This window comes from Strix uralensis, chromosome 19, assembly GCF_047716275.1.
Source record: "Strix uralensis isolate ZFMK-TIS-50842 chromosome 19, bStrUra1, whole genome shotgun sequence".
Lineage (NCBI taxonomy): Eukaryota > Metazoa > Chordata > Aves > Strigiformes > Strigidae > Strix > Strix uralensis.
In genome coordinates this window covers 10,206,394-10,226,245 of record NC_133990.1, presented here as the reverse complement: position 1 = coordinate 10,226,245, position 19,852 = coordinate 10,206,394, and the positions used below count along the sequence as shown (strand labels likewise).

General features: G+C 48.3%; 1 protein-coding gene across 14 annotated transcripts in view; it reads right to left on the bottom strand.

Annotated features, from left to right (window-relative positions):
* CACNA1G (calcium voltage-gated channel subunit alpha1 G) overlaps positions 1 to 19,852 on the bottom strand; it is a 149,839-nt gene that overhangs the window by 60,632 nt on the left and 69,355 nt on the right. For 9 of the 14 annotated variants that reach the window (XM_074888948.1, XM_074888956.1, XM_074888957.1 and 6 more), the window contains exons 11-15: positions 9,088 to 9,239; positions 8,369 to 8,554; positions 7,121 to 7,235; positions 6,237 to 6,392; positions 935 to 961 (exon numbers count right to left, since the gene is read on the bottom strand). In XM_074888948.1, the coding sequence (XP_074745049.1) occupies positions 935 to 961; positions 6,237 to 6,392; positions 7,121 to 7,235; positions 8,369 to 8,554; positions 9,088 to 9,239 (636 nt within the window). Of the gene's footprint in view, positions 1 to 934; positions 962 to 1,863; positions 1,933 to 6,236; positions 6,393 to 7,120; positions 7,236 to 8,368; positions 8,555 to 9,087; positions 9,240 to 19,852 lie in introns of all 14 variants that reach the window. The other 5 variants (XM_074888949.1, XM_074888958.1, XM_074888954.1 and 2 more) reach the window with 2 other exon arrangements.

Genomic DNA, 19,852 nt, shown 5'->3' with positions numbered 1-19,852 from the left:
GTTATGATGTCCACTGGGAGGGAGGAGAGGTGGGAAGGGAAGGAGGATGCTGGGATGAGAGAAGCCAAGCAGACCCTCACTTCAGCTGGGAGAGACCAGGAGCCCCAGAAAACCCCACCAAGGCTAAGCTGTGCCCCCGGGAGCCCTGGCCAGCACTGCGGAGGTTTGGTGCTTGGGTACCTGTTGGTTGTAAAAACCCAGAGCGACCCCAGCGTGGGACTGGAGGAGGAGATGGCATCCAACACAAGGTCCAGTGCCCTGCGCCTCTTTGTTAGGCAAAACCCCAGAGGAATGAGCCCTAATACTCTCCCATGGGGTCACTAAACAGTTAAGGGTTTTTTTTCCAGGGCAGACTGGACACTCTCAGACACATGTTTTTGAGACAAAAGAGAGTGTGATGTGAAGTGTTGGCTCAAAACTTCCCCTCCTGAGGATCCAGGACTTCTGTGCTATTCAGGGAAGCTCATCCTGCAGGACGCCGACTGGAAAGGTCAGGAATGCACCTTGCAAGGGGGAGCAGTAAAGTCAGGCTGGCCTGAACTTTGCTGGAGTCAAAAACATGTCTCCGTATGAACAGGGGCTCCAGCTGGCTTCAGGTACGCTCCCTGCGGAGGCTCCCAGCTAAGCCCATCAGTAGGCCTGCCAGGAATTACTCATTCTCCCTAACAGGTTATTAAAAAGCAATAAATAATGGGAAGAATTTTATGTGATTTGTATTATTGGAGTGCTCTTTAACAGTCCAAAAGAAAGTTTTAGGGTCCACAATGAGATGTGTGCCAAGATGGAAAAGCAGAGCTACGTTGGGACTTCCCACCCCCCTTCCAAGCACCAAACCCCACAACTGGAGGGCAGAAAGCATCCCCTCTGAAACACCACGTGCCAGACTCAGTACGGTGCAGGCAAGCATCTCGCAGCTGGGGCTGCTGCCCGTTACCTGTTCTTGCACTCCCAGTTTGCCTTTCTGGATAGAAAAGGGGTTATGAGAGAACAGGGAGTTAAAAACCTTTTGGGAAATGAGGGTACATCAAGATGGACCAGATGGTACAATGGCTAAAGCAGCCTGTACCGAAGGGGAGTGACACACTGGGATACAATGGGAAAGGGCTTTTGTGCTGAGGAAAAAGCCAGACTTCTCAGAAAGGACAGAAAGGGGAGTGGTAAAGATAAAGATGAGGTTGGCAGAAGAGTAAGGTTTGGGGTGTACTGCACTTCGGAGATCCACAGCTTCCTCAAACCTGAATGGGACCATTTCACATCCTGACCCACGCTGTAATGCAGCATCTCTCCAGCAATCCCAGCATCCTGGCCAGCCTTTCTGGGACACACCACAGCGCAGCTGCCACCGTCCTACCCTGTCCTGCCGAGCACGGGGCTCTCCCACACACGTGTCCACGAACAGGCTTGATTCCAGGTCCCTTCACTCTCGAGCACCCTCCTCCACCTGTGTGATGGAGGGAGTGCTTGGCAGGCATGCCCAGCAGCCATCATCACCACCCACATCCCTGGGGAGGTCCCCGGGATGTGACCGTGCTGTGGAGGGGCTGTGACAGCCCCAGGGGGAGCCTTGCACAGAGTAGGCGTCCAGAAAGGGGTCGGTGAGAGCTGGGGCTGGAGCCGCATGAGCAGCCCCAAAGCACCCACCTTAATTTACCTGGTTCCCCCAGAGAAGGAAGGGACTTAAAATCAAGGCTAACTCAACAATGAGGACGACAAAAAGGAAAGAAAAAACAAAAACACCCCCAAAACACCCAAACAAACCCCAAAAGAATGACAGCTACTACAATGAGAACAGCACCATGGTGTGTGACCAGGCACCACGAGAGAGACAACCATGGCGGGTGGTGGGATGTGCTGTGTACGTACCCCCGACGAGTCGACAGGCAGCTGAATACAGCTTAACTGCCCACTCGCGTCTTCTCGCTTGGAGATCTCCTGAAGGAGAAATGGGGGGAGGGAGGGGGGAGGAAGGGGAAGGGGGGGTTCAATTTTCACACTTTCAACAGCAGGACTGAATGGGGAATCAAAAAACACACGAGAAAAGGAAGGGAAGGAGAGAGAAGGGGGAGAAGGGCAGTGTGCAGCCGCAATGGAGAACCAGGCTGGGGCACCTACTCCACTTGGTGCAGGGAAGGGGTGGAAGATCTCAGATGGAGCTAAGCCCTTCAAGGGGACCAGCCTTCCCTTTAAATTAAGTGTTTCAAACAGAACTTGCTTCAGCTCTTAAGTAATAATTGTGCTAATGAAACACCAGCTAATTATTGAAAACATGATTATTTTGTGGGGTTTTTTTGCAGCTGCATAATAGGATCTTTATTTATTATGCCTTCATTAAGCAGTAATGGAGGCTTTTAATGAATGTTTGATTAACACAATATCAGTCCTCTTACAGCCAGGTGAAATACCTAATTTAAGAAAAAACAGCTGAATCTGCTGTGAGTTCAGATCCCTCCTCATCCCCACTAGCTGAGACACCCGTTTAAATCAGCGGGGTGCCCAAACATGGCAGGGGTCTGTGGGCAGGGGGGCACAGCCCCATCCTGGGGGGCTTTGCCACACGAGCGGCCCCAGCATCTCTTCACAGCACCAGAAGTCAGTCTTTCCCTACCTACTCAAAAAGCACACGTCATTTTTCACCTTGTTATGTTTCCCCCTCCTCAGGGGTGGCGCTCTCAATGCTCCTTGGCATGTTTGGGCAGCCCACAGGGCTGTGGGAGGTTACACACCAGGGCAGGAGGGCACAGCTTGTCCCACCGGCTTAATTTCATGCCTCCAGGGCAATGGATCTTTCCTCCAGTTGCTGCATGGGATGCAAAACTCATCCCACTCCAGGCTGGGATGAAGAGTTTAAGAAAAACTGATCACCTTTGGGATCTGGATCTCTGGACAACGGCGTCTTGCTAGTGGTGTAACAGACACTTAATTTAAAGTCTTTGGTCGTAACAAAGAGAAACATGGAAAAGCCATCGAAAGAGAAAACATGGAAACACTTTCCCTTCACAAGGAAAATCCCACTGAAACTGATAGGAATGCAAAAGTAAGGGATGCAAGAAAGACACCATCCAAAAACCCTACTGCAGGAGAAGGGACTGTGCCCTCGGGTTGAAGCTCAGAAGAAGTCAAAGTCCATATTTCTCCAAGGATGCTACATCCAGAGAGCGGGTAATGTCCTGCAGAGGAAAGGATGGAAGGGCTGGAGGACCTGGGGTTTCAGGGAGGGAGAGGGACACAAAGGAGGGGAAGGAACAAGCCAATGAGTGAGGACAGCTGGGGACAAGGGGACATGAAACCAGGAGGATTACCAATGGAAGAACAGACTTTGGAGATAATATTATTAGGAACTCCCTTGAGAAGGGAGCTTTATGCCTGACAAAGAGGAGTCATTGCTTGCTTCAGAGAGAAGTCCCCAGGGCAGGGACCCAAGAGGTCAGGCAGCAATTTCAAATTAGCAGCTCGATCAAACAGAGTCCCCTGCTCACCTTCCCTGCACCAACGCCAGGCTCGAGTTAAATCGGAGAACTCGCGGACAAAAATAACCACGTTGCAGAAAGTCCTGTGTGCGCCTCTTGCAAGAGAAGCAGGTTACCAAGTGAAAAAGAAGGAAAAAAAAAAAAGAGAAGAAACAAAAAAGAAACTCAACCCTGCAAAATACATTGCTCTGTATTTAAAGTTTGGAACAGGTCCTTTTTGTTTCTCAACTGCTTATATACATCTGCTGCCTAGCAACTGGGGCTGCAAAGCCATGCACTAAAATTAACGAGGTGCTTGCAGATTGAGGAAAGGCACTCAAGGACCAGGGAGATAAAGCCAGGAGCCCTGGGATTGTGTTTCAGCCCAGAAATCTGAAGGAGAATGGAAAAAAAAAAAAAAAAACAACTCAGAAGAAGGGTCAAGTGCAATCACAGGAGGGAGACGCTGGGATTTGTTTACAGCGAGAGATGATCTCTCTATTAATTCTGCTTAAGAGAGGATCCTTTGTGTGCTGGATAGCAAAAACCAGAACAAGATCTTTTGCAAAACTACATGCCAGCAAAGCTGCATAGACAAAAACCAGCAAGGCTAGACCTGGTTCCCGACCTCCAGCAGACATTTGCTCCCCATCTGCTGCGGGAAACTTGGGTTGAGCGAAGGGATCTCTTGATCCTGTTGCAATTTACTGGAAGAACGTGGAGAACTCAGAATAACAATGACGTGGAAGGAAGATTATTGTTAAAATGCCATCATCAAAGCCTGAGATATAAAATAGCACTGTAATCAGGGTCACAAATTATAGAAATCTGGTGTGAGTTCATTGAAATCATGGTTGGGCAGAATTGGCCAGAGAGGATTTGACCTTTGGAGGCTGTGCTAGATCCTGGTCCCTGCACTCACCTCTCAATACCTGTGCAAGCATCACTGGCTTCAGGCTGTCTCAGTCCTTTCCTGAATCAGAAGTTACTCCCTGATTTACACCGCACTTAAAGCACATTTGCAGCTTACACAGAAATCCTGGAGCTGACTTGGACCAGGCTGGTGCTGCCCCTGCAGAGGAGAAGCAGGGGAAGGCAATGGGGCAACCCTGCTGCAAAAACCAGCTGAAAGCAAATTTGGGGGGTCGCTGCAGGCGGTCTGGGGGGTCGCCGCAGGCTGTTTCCCTGACTCCAAGGAATACGTACCCTCAAGGACATGGTTACTGGGATAAAATCACAGCATATTAAGCCAGGGCATGAATTTGCAGGGAGTTACACCATGGTGCCAGCTGGCCGCAAAGCGAGCGCGGGGTAAATCGCTGCCCAGGGAAACAGGCACGTGGCGCAGCTGGGTGTGCGGGAGCGGGAGCAAGCCGGCGGGCGAGCACGGGGATGCTCTAGCATGAAAAACTGGGCTAAGCCAGGGACTGAGTCAAGGACCAGAGGTGTCAGCCTCCCTCGAGGACCAGGGGTTGGAAAAGGGGCTACTGCATTCAAAGGCTGCATCCTTTTCTCTAAGAAGCAGGTGCAGCAGGTGATCTCCCACTTCGGTGACCTTCAGAGAATCAATTTGCTAGACTGAACAAAGATTTGGTTTCGAAGGCGTCATCACAAGCAGACAAGGAGCTTTTTACCTCTTCTCACTCAGGCAAGGGAACATTGTGCTATTTGGGAGAACCTGGCAGTGACCTTCCCTTTGGCTGAATGGTGGGGGAGGTTTACAGACAGGAACAGCTACAACAAGTCAAAAAGAAAAGCACCAACACAGAGAGAGACGATACAAAAAAATAAAAAAATATTTCTTCTTGCTATCTCCTGGTACAACTCCATCAATTTAACTCTAAACTGTGCTCAAGAAATAAAAACAGTTCTGTGCATAGCTGTTCATAGGTTGGTAGGATATTATGATACATAAGCAACAAATCTTAAATAATATTTAGTCATCCCAGGATGCTTACAAAAAAAATCAGAGATAGCATGTAAAAGCACAGCCTGTACAAGCAGATCCCAGTGAGCAGTTTTATGTTATATTTACCTCTCCAACCCACTGGGTGGGATGTAAAGGTCCCCTCCCCTTACTGACATTCTTGGACAGTCGGACAATTTTGGCAAAGAGCAGGTGGGCATCGCAGGTCCCTCATGCTGGGGACTAGGTGACATGCTCACTTGCTCTGAGTTGGACAGTTGGGAAGACAGTAGGATAAAAAAAAGATTGAGTTCAAACCTAAGTACCCCCCTGCCCTTCCATGAAAGCCTCCAGCAATCCAGGATGTCTTGTGGAAGTTCCCAGCCGGAGGAAACAGATGGCAGAGACCAGAAATCATGTACTTTAAAATGTGCAGAGCATTGCAGGGCTGGATGCAGGAAGTGCTCCATGAACGCATACCATCAAAAAAGATAATCATGTCACTAATCTCTTACCAGCCTGAGTAAGTTTTCAGGAGGGGCTTTTAATCTGGCTGACAAACACGGTGAGAACTGTTTCAAAGACACTGTCATAGCAGCGATCCCATCCGCAGTGCCTGACTCACCGCTGAATTCCCACTCCTGCATTAATGCTAACAATGCTTTTCATTTAAGCCCTTCGTTTAGAGGGCTTGCTGTATTAAATCACACTGTGGCTAAGAAAAAGAAAGGGAAAAAAATAAATAAGAAAGAAACCCTAATTTTTCACCCACTTTTTTCATATATCTTGTAAACATATTGCTGTCCATCTCAGAAATCAAATTCCAGGATCTGGAGGCCCTGAAACTTTAGAAGTAATCAAAGGCACAAGCCTGAGGACATTACCTCTGTCTGGAAACCCTCTACCAGGATGGCCACCAGCAGGTTAAAGAGAACGTAATTCCCAAACGTCATGAGAGCAATGAAGTAGAGAGCAGCCCAGGAGGAGGTCGATGCCATGCCATTGTAGAGGACCTTGTTCCAGTCTTCCTGGGTCAAAATCTGCAGAGGAAGGGTATCAGGAAAATGGAGATACTGGAGGATTGTGTGCTGTTTTCCCTGAGCCTGGCTGCGTATCTGTGCTCTGGATGGGCCAAATGAGCATCCCACTTTTGGGGTATCCACCATAACTATAACCACGGGAGGATAAATCTGACCCAAGCCATTTTTTGAGCCAGAGAAGAGACAGGACCAAAGTGACTGTGACTCTGATGCTGCCGATAAGGACCCTGCCCAAACTGCCCCAACTCCCACCCACACCAAGGGACATGTTCAGCCATAACAAAGTGCAACGTCGCGTGGGTCAGATCTTTCCTTTGGTCAGCCAGAACAGCTAAAAGTCTTCCACAAATACAGAGGTTACACAGCTCAGAGCTGCTAGAGCAAAAAAATACACGTATCAATTATGGGCTTAAAATGGATTATGTTCTTTGTCAAGATATCACTGCAAATGGTCCTGATCTCCTCCTCTCCATCTCCAACCTCTACCCTTACTTTCACCCACCCAGCCCACACCCTGCAAATGCAAGAGCCTGCTACCTCAGCAGCCCCTCCTCATTAGCTTTCTGATTTACTCTGTAGCAGTCTGAAAACCCTTGTGTTCCTGCACTTGTGGTTTGGGGTCCTCTCCCTTCCACGAGAAGGAGCTTCACTAATCTCTGTGAGATGCTTTGGAAAAAGTCCCTGAAGCCCCAAAATGCACCGGAGTTGTGTCGTTTTTCATTTTGTACCTGGAAAACGGTGACGATGGCCCAGAGCAAGGAGTCGAAGTTCTTCCTGTCAGGCAGCGTGTCGCCATCTCGCTCCGAAGCAAACTTACAGCCAAAGAGGTGCATCCCCAGGATGCTGCACAGGAGGGAAAGCAGGGGCTCAATAAGAGGCCCACACTACAAAGCAGTAATGATAACAGCAGGGCTGACTGTCCTCTGATTTCACCTGGGCAATTATTTTTATTTTTTTAAAAAGATGAATCATTCTTTCACTGAAAAATACGCCTCAAGATCACGCAAACCAATTGTGAATTTGGGTCAAATCTGTCAAAAAGTTCCAACTAAAAAGTATGCCCGCTCCTTATTTTTCTTCTGCTTTGTTTTTTTTAAGTCAAAACATTTTGTTTAGAAAATGTTGAAACACAATGTTTTGACTTTCTGTTTTGCAATGGCACATTTTCAGCAAAATATGCTTAAATTGAATTAGGATGACAAAAAGGGTTTCTGTGAAATGCCTGAATGAGACATATCAGGGGACCTCAAACAGCTTTTTCAATTTTGACAAGAAAACAGAATACCTTTCATTTTAGATTGATATTAAAAGAATAATTTGTTTTCCCCTGGTCTCGGCCAGTAACCTGAATAATGAAATTATTTACAGCTCTGAGCACCACGGCTGCAAATGGTGGTTTTGGAGTGAAATGTCTCACTGGGAGAAGGGACATTATTCCATGGGAGAGACTGGCTTCCTTCAGCCTTCCCAGTGCCTGGATTGCTGGAATACCAGAGCTGGCTGTTACAAGGAGACAGACTCTTCTCAAAATCTAGACCAAAATCCAAAAATCTGGGGCTATGCTAAGCCTATTTCTAACATTTCCACTTCTCAGAAGAGGCCATGCAAGAGCACAAGCACCACCGTGGCTGACTTTATTTTAGGAACATCACCCTCTCCTTGGCAATATTTTTAGCGCCAGGCTTTCTGCTAATCAGTAAGTAATGGGACCACTGTCTTGGGGCGATGTCAAGGAATCATCCAGCTGAAACATTTTCCTTGTAAATCATCTTGCAAAGATAGATGTCTCGTTTGGTCAGAGTTAAAAGAATTTAGTCAGGGCAGCAAACCACCACCAGCGCCAGCCAACGATGCTGTTCCTAGGACCATTCAGCTCAGCCATGTCCTGGTATGGACTCTTACATCTCCTCACCTTGCCATGGGATCCCACCTAAAAACCCAGAGCAACCTCAGGATGGGGAATCAGAAGCGCTCACCTAAAGATGAAGATGAAGAGCATCAGCAACATACAGAATGTGGCCACGTTGTCCATGGTCTTCATGAGGACTACAAGCTGGCGCTGGAGGGCTGGCATGAAGCGGACCAGCTTCAAGACTCGCATGAGTCGAAAGGTCCGCAGGACCGAGAGCCCCCCACCTTGCTGGCCCACTATCTCCCACACGCTGAGGGAGAAAAACGTCATTGCAGAATGAGAAGACAAAGATTAACACAAAGGCATGGAGGAGAGGAAGCAAAGGGAGGGTGAAATTCAGAGAGAAGAGGGTTGGAAAGTGGGCAGAGATGCACTGCCAATGCCCCCAGTGAGCTGGACTCCATCCAGGCTTGCAAAGAGCAGAGCCCCAGTAGAGTGTCAAAAACACGCCTGCAAATCAGTGGCTGCAGCTGCAGGGGCAATTACAGCCTTTGCACATGCCAAAAAAACAGAGAGCTACTTAATCGGGCACTGGTTGTACCATTTGGATCCTAGACTTTCCCAGGACATTGGGACTGATAGCTTTCTGCTTGGGCCTCTCTCTATAATGGCCATAAAATAACCCCAAGATATATATTAGCAACCGTGTCCAAGTGCATTAATTTACAGCAGAGAAGTGTAAAGTGTTACAGGAAGGTATTTATGCCCACTCTCCATTACTTTCTGTTTAATTAAACAGCCAAATGAGGGGAAACACACATAAAGAAATCTCTAGGTTTGTACCTAATCACCACGATGATCCCATCAAAGATGTTGTATGGATTCTTAATGTAGCCAAAAGGACCATAAACAAGGACTTTCAACAGCATCTCCAGGGCAAAGAGGCTTGTGAAGACTATGTTGCTGATCTCCAGGGCATTGGTAAGCTCCTCAGGCTGGGGAAAGAAGGGGAGGAAAGGGAGACAGTAAGCAGCACAGCTCCATATCCAAAATTACACCTGGAAATACAACAAGGCCCAACACTGCAAGTGTAGAAATACCAATGCTAATGGTGTAGCGAGAAAATGGCAATAGCTCACTCAAAGCCCAGGAGAGAGAAGAAAAATACTATCGCTGTTTAAGATTTATACATCTGTTGTAAATTGAACAGGTAAACCCAGACATGGGCTTCACGTTAATCGCAGCTTTAGTACCACCTCAGGAGGTTTATATAGAAGTGGCGTGTATCGAGTCTTAACACTTTCACACCCTCCAAGCCAATTCACCTTACGCAGAAGGGAAAGTCAAACCATTTTCCTCACATAAACGTCCTTTTAGGGCCTGTCGTTTTAGTGTCTCATAAAAAAAATTAAGCTGAGATTTGAGGTGATATAACTGGAATGGCTCAAAAAAATCCCTCATTATCAGGAGGCCCCAGATACTACTACTGAGAAAGGGCCCAATCCTGGCATTCCAGACAGGCAATCTAAAAATAGAGGTATGAAGAAACCTTAACAAACAGACTTCCAGTAATCTTAGACCTAAATTAATACCTTTCATGTTTTTCTTGCATATTTCACAGAGGGTTCCCAACAATGCCTGCAGACGCCCAGCGCTGCGCTTTCCCCGACGGGTGGGCGAGCATTATTGGAAAACATATGGCAGAAGACAAAAACCGGTGGCGTAGTCTGTTTAGGATCAGTTAGTGGCAAAGACAGGAGCAGAATCTGCAGTACCAGATCCCTTCTCCCCATTTAACCCCAACACACAGCCACAACTGCATGTTTCTACTTAAAGGCTTCATTAAAATTGGGAGCCGATGTCCTGCTGGCAGATAGCCGCGAGGTCGCACTGGCAATGCCGAGGTGCCCCGCAGGGCGGTGGGCTGGCACAGTTCACTAAATACCTTATGCACACCGGGTGCTGGATTCCTCTTAGGGGTAGTTTGGCACTTAACTCAGATACTTTTCTAAATCCCCATGTGTAACCGCCCACAGCTTTAGATGCCTGAACACCACGGTGGGTTACAGCCGGATGTGCAGGTTCACAGCAGCTACACCATGAGCAGAAGCCAACGTGCAACGCGTGCTGTTGACTGCCCTCATCGCTTACATGAAACACCTTCATGGCTGGCCCAGAACTTCCTACAACAGACCAGGAGCTGCCACTTGCAACACAAGCTGTAGGGTTTGACAAGAGGCGACCCAACCCCAACCTGATGAGAGCCAGGAGAGGGGATGGCTCAGGGGAAGGGTCAGCACTTGATCAACCGTGTTTCAGAGCCCCAAGAAACTACAGCAGCCAAAGGCTTCACAGACATGTGCTGGCAAATAAACAGACAAATTCATGTGGGCATTCAACTCTTTCTTTCTCAGGGATGAAGTCTCCAGACACAGTTGGCCAGGCCCTTGCAGCTCAAGTTCCTCCAACCCACTGTGATGGTAGATGGGGACCCAAACTGATCTGATGTTATCTCAGCGTGGTAGTGTAATCCCTGAGGACTTGCACTGATACCAGTGGGAGCTTGTGATGACACAGCAATGGTCACAGGAGGGCAAAGGGGGAAACAGCAGCACTGAAAAGTAATAAAAAAGAAAAAAAAGCGGGTGTTGAATACTTCCTATACCTCCAACATCCTCACTGAGGAACAGATCCCTTGGCTAGAGTTTTCCAAACACACCCAACATACAGCCCAAATTGCCTCCTTGCTGATCTAGAGCTAAAATACAAATGCTCCAGCTTCCGATATTAAACGCAGCCCTGGTTTAAAATCATATACCTATGGGAACACTCAGACACAAAGTAATAAATAGGCCGAGAACTTATATGTCAAGCTGCACCTCAGGACAATTTCAAATAGCTGAAAGTCTACATTAGTCACAAAAAAAATGCCAACTCATGAATGAGTGCCCCAGTGCCGAGGCAGGCTGTGCTGTTATCGTTACCGCAGCGATACTGCTCGAAAGGAAACGTGTTCCTGGAAGCTTTCCTTCTCATCCATCAGCGCCACTAAACTGATCCCCGAAGGCTGATTTCCACCTTCTGTTTCCCCTCTGTGACTGCACTGCCAAACCTAACCAGCCCTGCAGGCGCGACCCAGTTAAGTCCCTCGATGGGTGAGCAGCACCCAGCACCTTCCACAGCCGTGGCACTCCTTGCCTGTGGGGGCTGACACAGAAAACCCAACCAGTCCTGGCAGGGATGTCGTGTCAATAGTGTGGATTAATGAAACCACACTTTGTGAGCACCTTCCGGTGGGAGATGTTACTGGGATGTATAAATCCAAATAGGAGGCGCTGGCAGGGCACAGCTGGGTGATGTGGGGAGCCTCGAAGGGAGCAGTGCTTACGCTGCAACTCTCCCAGGACCCCCAGTACCCACTGGAAGGGCTGTGACCCCCCCAGCCCATGAAACATCCCTCCCAGCCCATCTGGCTTGTGAGAGCCCTGGCACTGGCGCAGGAGGGCCACGGGTCAGCCTGTGCAGTGTGGTGATGCTCAACACCTGCAGTAGTGCTGGATCCATCCATCCTCCCCTGCTTCACCCTGAAAAAGCTGCCTGGCCCCCCACTCCTCCTCCGCACACTCTTTTCCACTTTCCTTGCAGGAAACAGTTTTTAATATCTGAGACATTGGGTGCCCATAATAAAAATGAAGAGCGGGATCTCTTGAACCAGAGGTGAGAATTAATATCCAAAAATCTAACATTAATGGCCAAAGTGGGTTGAAAGAGGAAGAGAAAACTTCCCTTTCATCTGGCCAGGAGAAAAGGCGGGTCTCCCGGGCAGCCTGGAGCTCTGCCAGGGGAGGACGAGGCGAGCAGCTGCTGGAAGCACACCACAACCAGACCCAGCAGAAACTGAGGAGTTATTTTGCTTTGGGAAACAACACATCCCTAAACAGTTGAGACGAGGCCATGCAAATTACTCAGAGGATATTTGCAGCCGGCTGTGGATCACTCTTCCCCAAGCCCCTGCCTCCCACGGCAGGGGGGTCCCCAAGGCAGCTCATGAGCCCCCTGCAACAGCTCTGCATCCCTTTCAAGGGATCCATCGCTGCAGCCAGTCCATGGGGCACCCACCCGGACCCCTGCCATGAGCACCACTGGGAATTATTTATAAAAACAGAGGTGGGCTGAAATTGTGATCCTGCCCAAGGGGATCACAGCCAGGCAGTGGGGATTCAAACACTTCTGAGAATGCCAGCTACGGGATTTCCATGCAGTCATAGATGTGTACAGATAATAAGACTGTTTATAAAATGCTTCTGCTCTAGAGAAATCACAAACATGTCTGACACATCTTTCCAATACAGCAGGAAAGCGGCTTTTCTCTCCCATGGGAATTGAAATTGTCATCCTATCCCAAACAGGAATGCAGAGTTTCAGAATTGGTGAACTGAAACACTTTGTGCCCAAAATTTTGAAAGCTCTCCCCTCCATTTCAGTCCCTATTCCCTTATCCATTTGCTCTGTACTGTAAATCAACTGAAATTAAAAAACATAAATAAAAGTCAGCTTGAAGAAGAACATGGAACTTTTTGTTCCCCAACTGTTCAGACATTTCAAATATCTCAGACAATGTATTTCAATATCTTTTTTTTAAGTCAGTTCACTGAAACTGCTCCTCTCCCACAAACAGCTTCCAGTTTGATAAACAGCCATTTTCTGACAATAACTCTCTAATCAAAACAACATTGACCAGTTCTAGACATAATGTACCTGAGAGAGTCACTCCTGGCACACAACCAGCTCTACAGGTCCTCGCCAGGTGTGGAGGAAAGAGCTGGTAAAATCAAGCAGCTTTCCCCTCCAAGAGCCACAACACAGTAACCAGAAGAGGTAGCATCCTTCTTGTGACTAAATGTTGTATCTGGAAAACAAACCCCTTCAGGACCCGCCCTGTAAAGGGCATTTCACAGGGAAGCAGAGCCTGAGGTGCAGGTCCTGAGGTTTCTTTGCAGCATACAGCCTCCTGCCCACCACCCCAATTACAGCACATCTGCCACAGCCTCAGCTACTCCATTAAAAGAAGAGTCTGCTAATTCTCTCATCAGTAGCAGCAGTGACTAATTAAAAGGAAAGCATCCTATGATTAAACGAGCAACACCCAGAAAGAGTGAGATACAAGCACGATTCAGCTGTGGCACGAAACACCATCTCTTCTGATGAGTATTCGGTAAATACTGAATTTTGTTTCCAGGACAGCTCGCCTTGCTGGACACCCAGACATGGTGTCCTGGATAAATCATCCCCTGTTAGCTCTCTGTTTGTGTAGTGTCGATTTGTTGATGTACCAAACAGCACATTGACAAGCTCTGGCAGCACATAAAATAGGAGCGGACAGCACAGCATCTCTCATAAACACCACACGGCAAATGAAGGCGGCAGGGAGGAGGAGAGCCATGGGTGCCTGCCCAGACGTAACCCTGCCTGGCGGGTGAAAACCGTGGCGGCAAGGAGCGGGGGATCTCTGCACCCTGCCTGGAGGTTTCAGGCAGGGCTGCCTGGCACCAAGCAGGGCACTGTCATGGGGGACAGGAGGAGGCAAGGGAAGATGTCACCAGGTACTAAATGTTGCCTCAAGGGGTATCTCAGAGCTGGACCAAAAGGAGCCTTGCACTTTTTCAGCATTCAGCAATAGGCTGTAGCGCATTTTTTTCATGTTTGTTTTTGGTTTTTTTTAAACTGAATAGAAGCTCAGGAGTGAGGTTTCTGGTGGTAGAAGGGATGTGCTCCATCTGGGCACGAGACGGTGGCACATGCTGCTCCTTCCTGTGCACAGGGCTCCAAGGTGTCTGCTGAGCAAGCACAGCTGCAGGTAAGGGAGTGGGGAAAAAGGTGAGGACAGGGGCTGGGGTCATTAAAAAAGTAAGTGCCGGGGGCTGTGTTCCCCAGTTCCTGAAAGAGAAGCCCTGTTGTGGGATGGAGTACAACCAAGTGCCCTGGCAGACAGTGCACAGAGCTTACAAGGCTTCTACTCCTGCCCTCCTCCAGCCATGACCCACAGAAGGACAGGCATGGCACAGACTCTTCATCATCATCAGACCTGCACCCAGTGCTGGGGGCATGTCTGGCATGGGTCTGGCCATCCCCATTTCCCCCTTGCCCAGGCAGCGAGATACAGGCTGCGGCCAACCCCCCTGCCCCTTGGGATGTCCGCACAAAAGAGCAGAAGCACCCCAGGGTCTTTCCTCTCTGTCTTGCTAACAATATAATAAAACAGAAAAAACACTCTGTCTCGCCACAGCACAGAGGGAGGGATGGGGTGACAGGCCAGGAGGCAGATCCCTCCTGATCCCAAGGGCTCTGCTTCTGTGAGCAGATTCAGAAGACCATGAAAACTTCTAACCCATTCAAATGGCTGCAGAATAAAACCTTTCTGAAATCATTACCATGGCAACTAAGGAAAAATAACACAGAAAGAAAATACCGACCTCAGCTATTTCACAGGAAACACCAACAACATTTTACTGACTCATCACTTGCACATTTTTAATATATATATACATAAGAAAAAAACCAAACAGGTCACACAAAGACACGATTTTCAACCTGACACCGCTCCATTAAGATCCTCTCCACTCTCTGCATGGGTGCAGAGATGCACCGGGTCTGCCCAGAAACAGGAGTCAGACCAGGAGTCCTGGGGCAGAATGCAAGAAATTCTGATGAACGGAAACAGCTATTAATTAACTAAATGAGGTGCCCTTTTTTTGCCCTCTCCCATGCCTGATTCCCCACCATTCTGAGTCCTCAGTCAACTAACAAGACTTCTCCATGCCCTGCCCTCATCACACCCACATTATTCCCCCTGCCTTAGTGCACCGCTGAGCCATGGCCATCCAAAAAACCACTTTGGTTCCCTTGGGTAAATACAGCTCCTCTTAGCTCCACAGCCGCTTGCTACTTTATAAATAGAAACTCAATCCACACATATTTTCAGCCATGACATTTGTTGTTTTGGGGGCTCCTTAAAAGGCATGGGGCTTTAGGTATTGTCCTGGGTCCAGCAGCACGAACCTGAGCCATGCTTAATCGGAGCCTGATAGACAGATAGGCTTTCTTTACGCATCCTTTGCCAAATTGGTTAAAGAAAACAATTCAGAAAGTAGCAGAATTGCAGTGGATTTTGCTCTGCTCCTCCTGGGGTTGGAGACATGGAAAAGGCAGTGTGCTTGCTGCTTGGTGGGCTGGAGGAGGACTGCTGGGAAGTTTAGGATTTATAGGCATTTATTAAAAGGAAATTACTTTGACAGACAAGTGAACAAGTCCAGTTTCATCCCATCACCACATGGGAAAGGAGGATTTTGTTACGGGCTGAATGGAGGCTGAATATTTCATGCCACGGCAAGTAATGCTGTAAGAAAGGGAGGAAAGCAGCTTTCATTTCAGAGAAATCGGAGCTGTCTGCACAGGAGGGACTCCCACCACCGCCACTAATCTCCTCACCTTTCACTCACTCTTCCCCGTTCCAAATGTCCCTTCCCACCCCACACCTGCAGAAGGAAGAAGCTGAGTCCCATGGACACGGCACCTTCTGGTGCAAGATCTTCCTCTCCATCACATCCTTGTTGAGCAACCATGGCCAACAACCAAATTCCCGTCCCCAACTGCCCATATGGGGCCGTGTCCCCATGCACCTCTGCTTCCTGTCCACCTGGGGTGCAAATGAGGGGATGAGCCCTGAGCATGACGGAGAATCTCATCAACCAACCCTGAAATGACATGCTATGAACTGTCCCTGCCCAGGACCATAAACAGGACCTGCAGACCATGCTCTCCTTCCCCAGGTCCTGGGGTTGGGCTCTCTTTACCACTCTCAGAAGGCGCAGCAGATATTCTTGCCTGAACTCCTTATCTCTCTCAGCTTGAGATTTCTGGATGAATATTATCCCAGAAAATGCAAGAAAAACATGAACTGGCTCATCCGTCTGCCCAGGTTTCGAAGGAGCTTAAGCTGAACAAAAGCTGCATTTCCACTTGGTCACACCTTGTAAGTACTTGAGATTTAAAACCCTCTATTTCTAGTTAATCTAAACCAAGTTCGAAACTTATCTCCCCATTAGTACTTGAGAAGGTACTAGGGGGAGAGAGGAAATAAAAAAAGAGAAAGAAAAAGGATGTCTCTGTACGGCTCCTGCACAGTTCTGCTGAACCTGGGTTTCTGATGCTGGTAACACTATCTCTAATGCTGACAGACGTCCACGGGGGAAAAGCCGGTCGTTTCCTAACATCAGCAAAAAAACAATTATAACAAAGAGCTGAAATCCAGCAGAGACAAGGAAAAAAACACTCAGCTCCTGTCTCTGCTCCTGCTGGGGGCTGAGCGGGGTGGGAAGGGGCTCTGTGAGGACACGGATGGCAGCAGGGCAGAGTCATGGGCACCAACAGCATCAGGACCAACCTCTACCAGGAGAATCAGGGAAAAAAATGGATTGATCCCTGGGAAATCACCAACAATCAGCAACCAGGAGCACTTACAGACAAAAGCATCTGCTGGTGCAAACTGAGGATGCTCCAAAAGCTCTAGCTGGGTTTGCTGGCTTCCACCCAAGGGGAACAGCCACAATAATCAAAGAAGGAGCAGAGCGAAATGCCCGGCTATCTGCAGAGAGCAGTGATTTTTCATCTGCGTGGGGATGAAGCGAGTTTCGAAAGCACACATCATTTTCCCATTTCACTGAGCCGGAGTCTCTTCTCAATGCTGTCTGAGCAGAGATAACACAAGGATACAGATGGCAGCTGAAACAACAGCTGTAATGATAGGATCTGAGGCAGCCCGAGTATTTCCAGCCTCTGAACTAAATTAACAGGAAAGGATTGACACTTACAGCTCCCCATCCAGAGAGCTGAAGAAAACTTTAGTAGAAGTCAAGGAATTCACATAGGCTCATTCTTAAAGCATGCAGAGAACTGAATTATCTGATAGAAACCCCATACGCTTTCCAGTTGCATGAAATCTCATTTAATTTTCAAATCATTCAGTCTCCAGAACCAGGATAAAGTCTGTTTCGTAGGCACAGCCCACTTTTTTAATGACTATGAAGGCCATGGCACCCCTGTATTTTGCATGGCACTCTGAAAGAGCTTCGTGAGTGAGTCAATTAAAACACGTGAGTTGCTACAAGACCTCATAAACCCTTTAAATCACTGAGGAGAGGAAGAACTCCCGAGGTCCATAAAAAGAATTACCCCCAATAACAAACAGAGAGCTGTTTTTGAAGTGAGTGATCCTAGTGATTAACAGCTCTGATGACTTCCATTAGCATTGACTTGATTCCTCCAGTCTCCAACATCAAATCGTTAATAAGAGTAATTTCTGCTTAAGCAGGAGCTAATTGAATACAGCACGTGCAAATCTATAGGGCACCTCATTTTCCTACTGTGGGAGTGCCCTATGCAGCTGTAGTGCTGAGAAATTAAGTTGACACTAGCTACATGCCCTGTGTTGGGCAAAGCCAGCAGACGCCGAGGGAGGGAAAGCCTCACTGTGGCTGCCAAAGCTTTGATCACTTGGCTAAGAGTAGCTGGCACAGGGCTAGAGAGATGTGTAATGGAGTTAAATAGAGACATGGGATATGCACCAAAGTGGAAGTGGAGATATCTCTAGGAGGAGAAGACAGTGCATGAATGCAGGACTTTGTGAGCTCCCAGGAAGAGCCTGGGGCAGATGGACGTTGCCCGGGGAAAGGCTGTCTCATTGATTTAAGGGATGCACACACGTGCATAAGTGCCCTCCTGAAGCAAAGCCTAATGAATCAGATTCATACCGGGAAGTATCAAATTAGAAATTTCACCACAGAGATAAGTCGGGCTGTACTATTAGGGCCATGGTTGGAGTAAAGCAGACGAGGTGCAGGGTTAAGGGGGTACAGCACTGGTTTGCGTTGGTGTGCGATGCAAAGAGCCCCTGGAGCTACCTGGATGTGGGACGGGTCTTTGGGTCCCTGCACTCGCAAGAAAAAATTCAAGAGAGGTGCAAGAGATACCAAAATATTTTACAAAAAAGGATTCCCTTCCTTCCTGACCTGGAGGCCTGACACAAATCCACACACACGAAAGAAGCCAGAATTTAGATGTCCTGGATTGACCTGATGTGGAGCTGCAAAGGTCGGAGGGGACACAGTGTTGCCCACAACCGCCCTATGCAGCCAGACCAGGGCCAGCCGGGCAGCACCCTGCAAGCTGCGGCTCATCCCCGGATCCTCCGCAGCCTCCTCGGGAGGCAAACAAGCACTTGGCAAGATCTCATTTTGGCGCATAGGGATGTCAAAGGAGCAGCCTCCATATGCCCAACAAATCTGCAGCTGCCCTCCACCACTCCTGTGGCCAGCAGCAAAACGTTCAACTTGGCTTGAAACTGCTGGAGATTAGGATGCTCTTGACCACCAAGCCCTGGGAGTAAAGTGCTTCTGATCCCCAAATCACCCTTATTTCTTGAGGCAGTGCTCACAAATGGATCCAGACCTGCTGCCTCCCAGACTGCCCAGGACTTTGGACACTAGTACAGACTCAAGCACCCCAAGACCTGGGGCACCAGCCTGCCAAATCCTCACTGTCCAGCTCCATTACACCACTTCTCCATGGAGCAATGAAATGTTCCTCCCACACGGAGAAATCAATCAGTGGGTGTCACGACAGCTAATAATTTTCAGTTACCTTCTTCCCTGCCCACTGAATTCAGGCAGAAGCAGAAGTACATAAATACCATTTGAGTGACTATTATAAATGCTTGAACCTGGAGCCTAATGGGTCCTCCACGCCAGCAGTTTTCTAATGCTGCTGCAGTTACTGACCCTTCGCCTCCCCTCTCGATCATCCTGGATACCTGAAAATTTCACATCCTCTGATGCTGATTAGGAAAACTCCCATGTTTTCCAGCCTCCACTGTTTACATAAATAGACACTTTAATGCATTTTGCCAGCAAGCTTTCCTTTGATGCTTTGGCACAGATGGTTGATATTTCCATGCCGCAGCAGCTATTAGATCGTAACGTTACTGGTGACAACCCTACATCATCTGTACTGTGTACGCTCCAGGCCCCTGCAGCAGCATGCACTAGGAATTCAGCTTGAGATACTACCATGGGCTGAGGCTGCTCCTGCCTTCTGCAGATGGAGTTTGCACACCTTGGGGCACTGCTGCTTGTGGATTCCTACAACACCTTGCTGTAGCCGGGGGTACTCCACCAGTTATCCTCCTGCTATGGGGTGTTAGGCATCACCTCTTCCCACTTCATTGAAGAACTGTCTTCCATGGATGATGAGCTTTTCTCCTTGGGTACTGTTCCAAAGAGACATCTGCTATCTCTCCTATTTATTTTTAAGAATTAACAAAAGGTTCTCTACAGGTCTGAACCAATTTCCTCTTCCCTCCTTCAGAGACACCAGGGTTTTGGATCACTCTAGATCCAAGTCCCCACAAGCTCCAGCCATGGATTTGAACTGACTGCAGCTTTGGGGAGGCCAGTGCAGGACTCTCCAGTCTCTTGTTATGTTAACAATGGCAAAACACCGCAGAGATGGCGGCTGAAATTCAAGTGCTATTTAAACAAATGAATATGTAGGG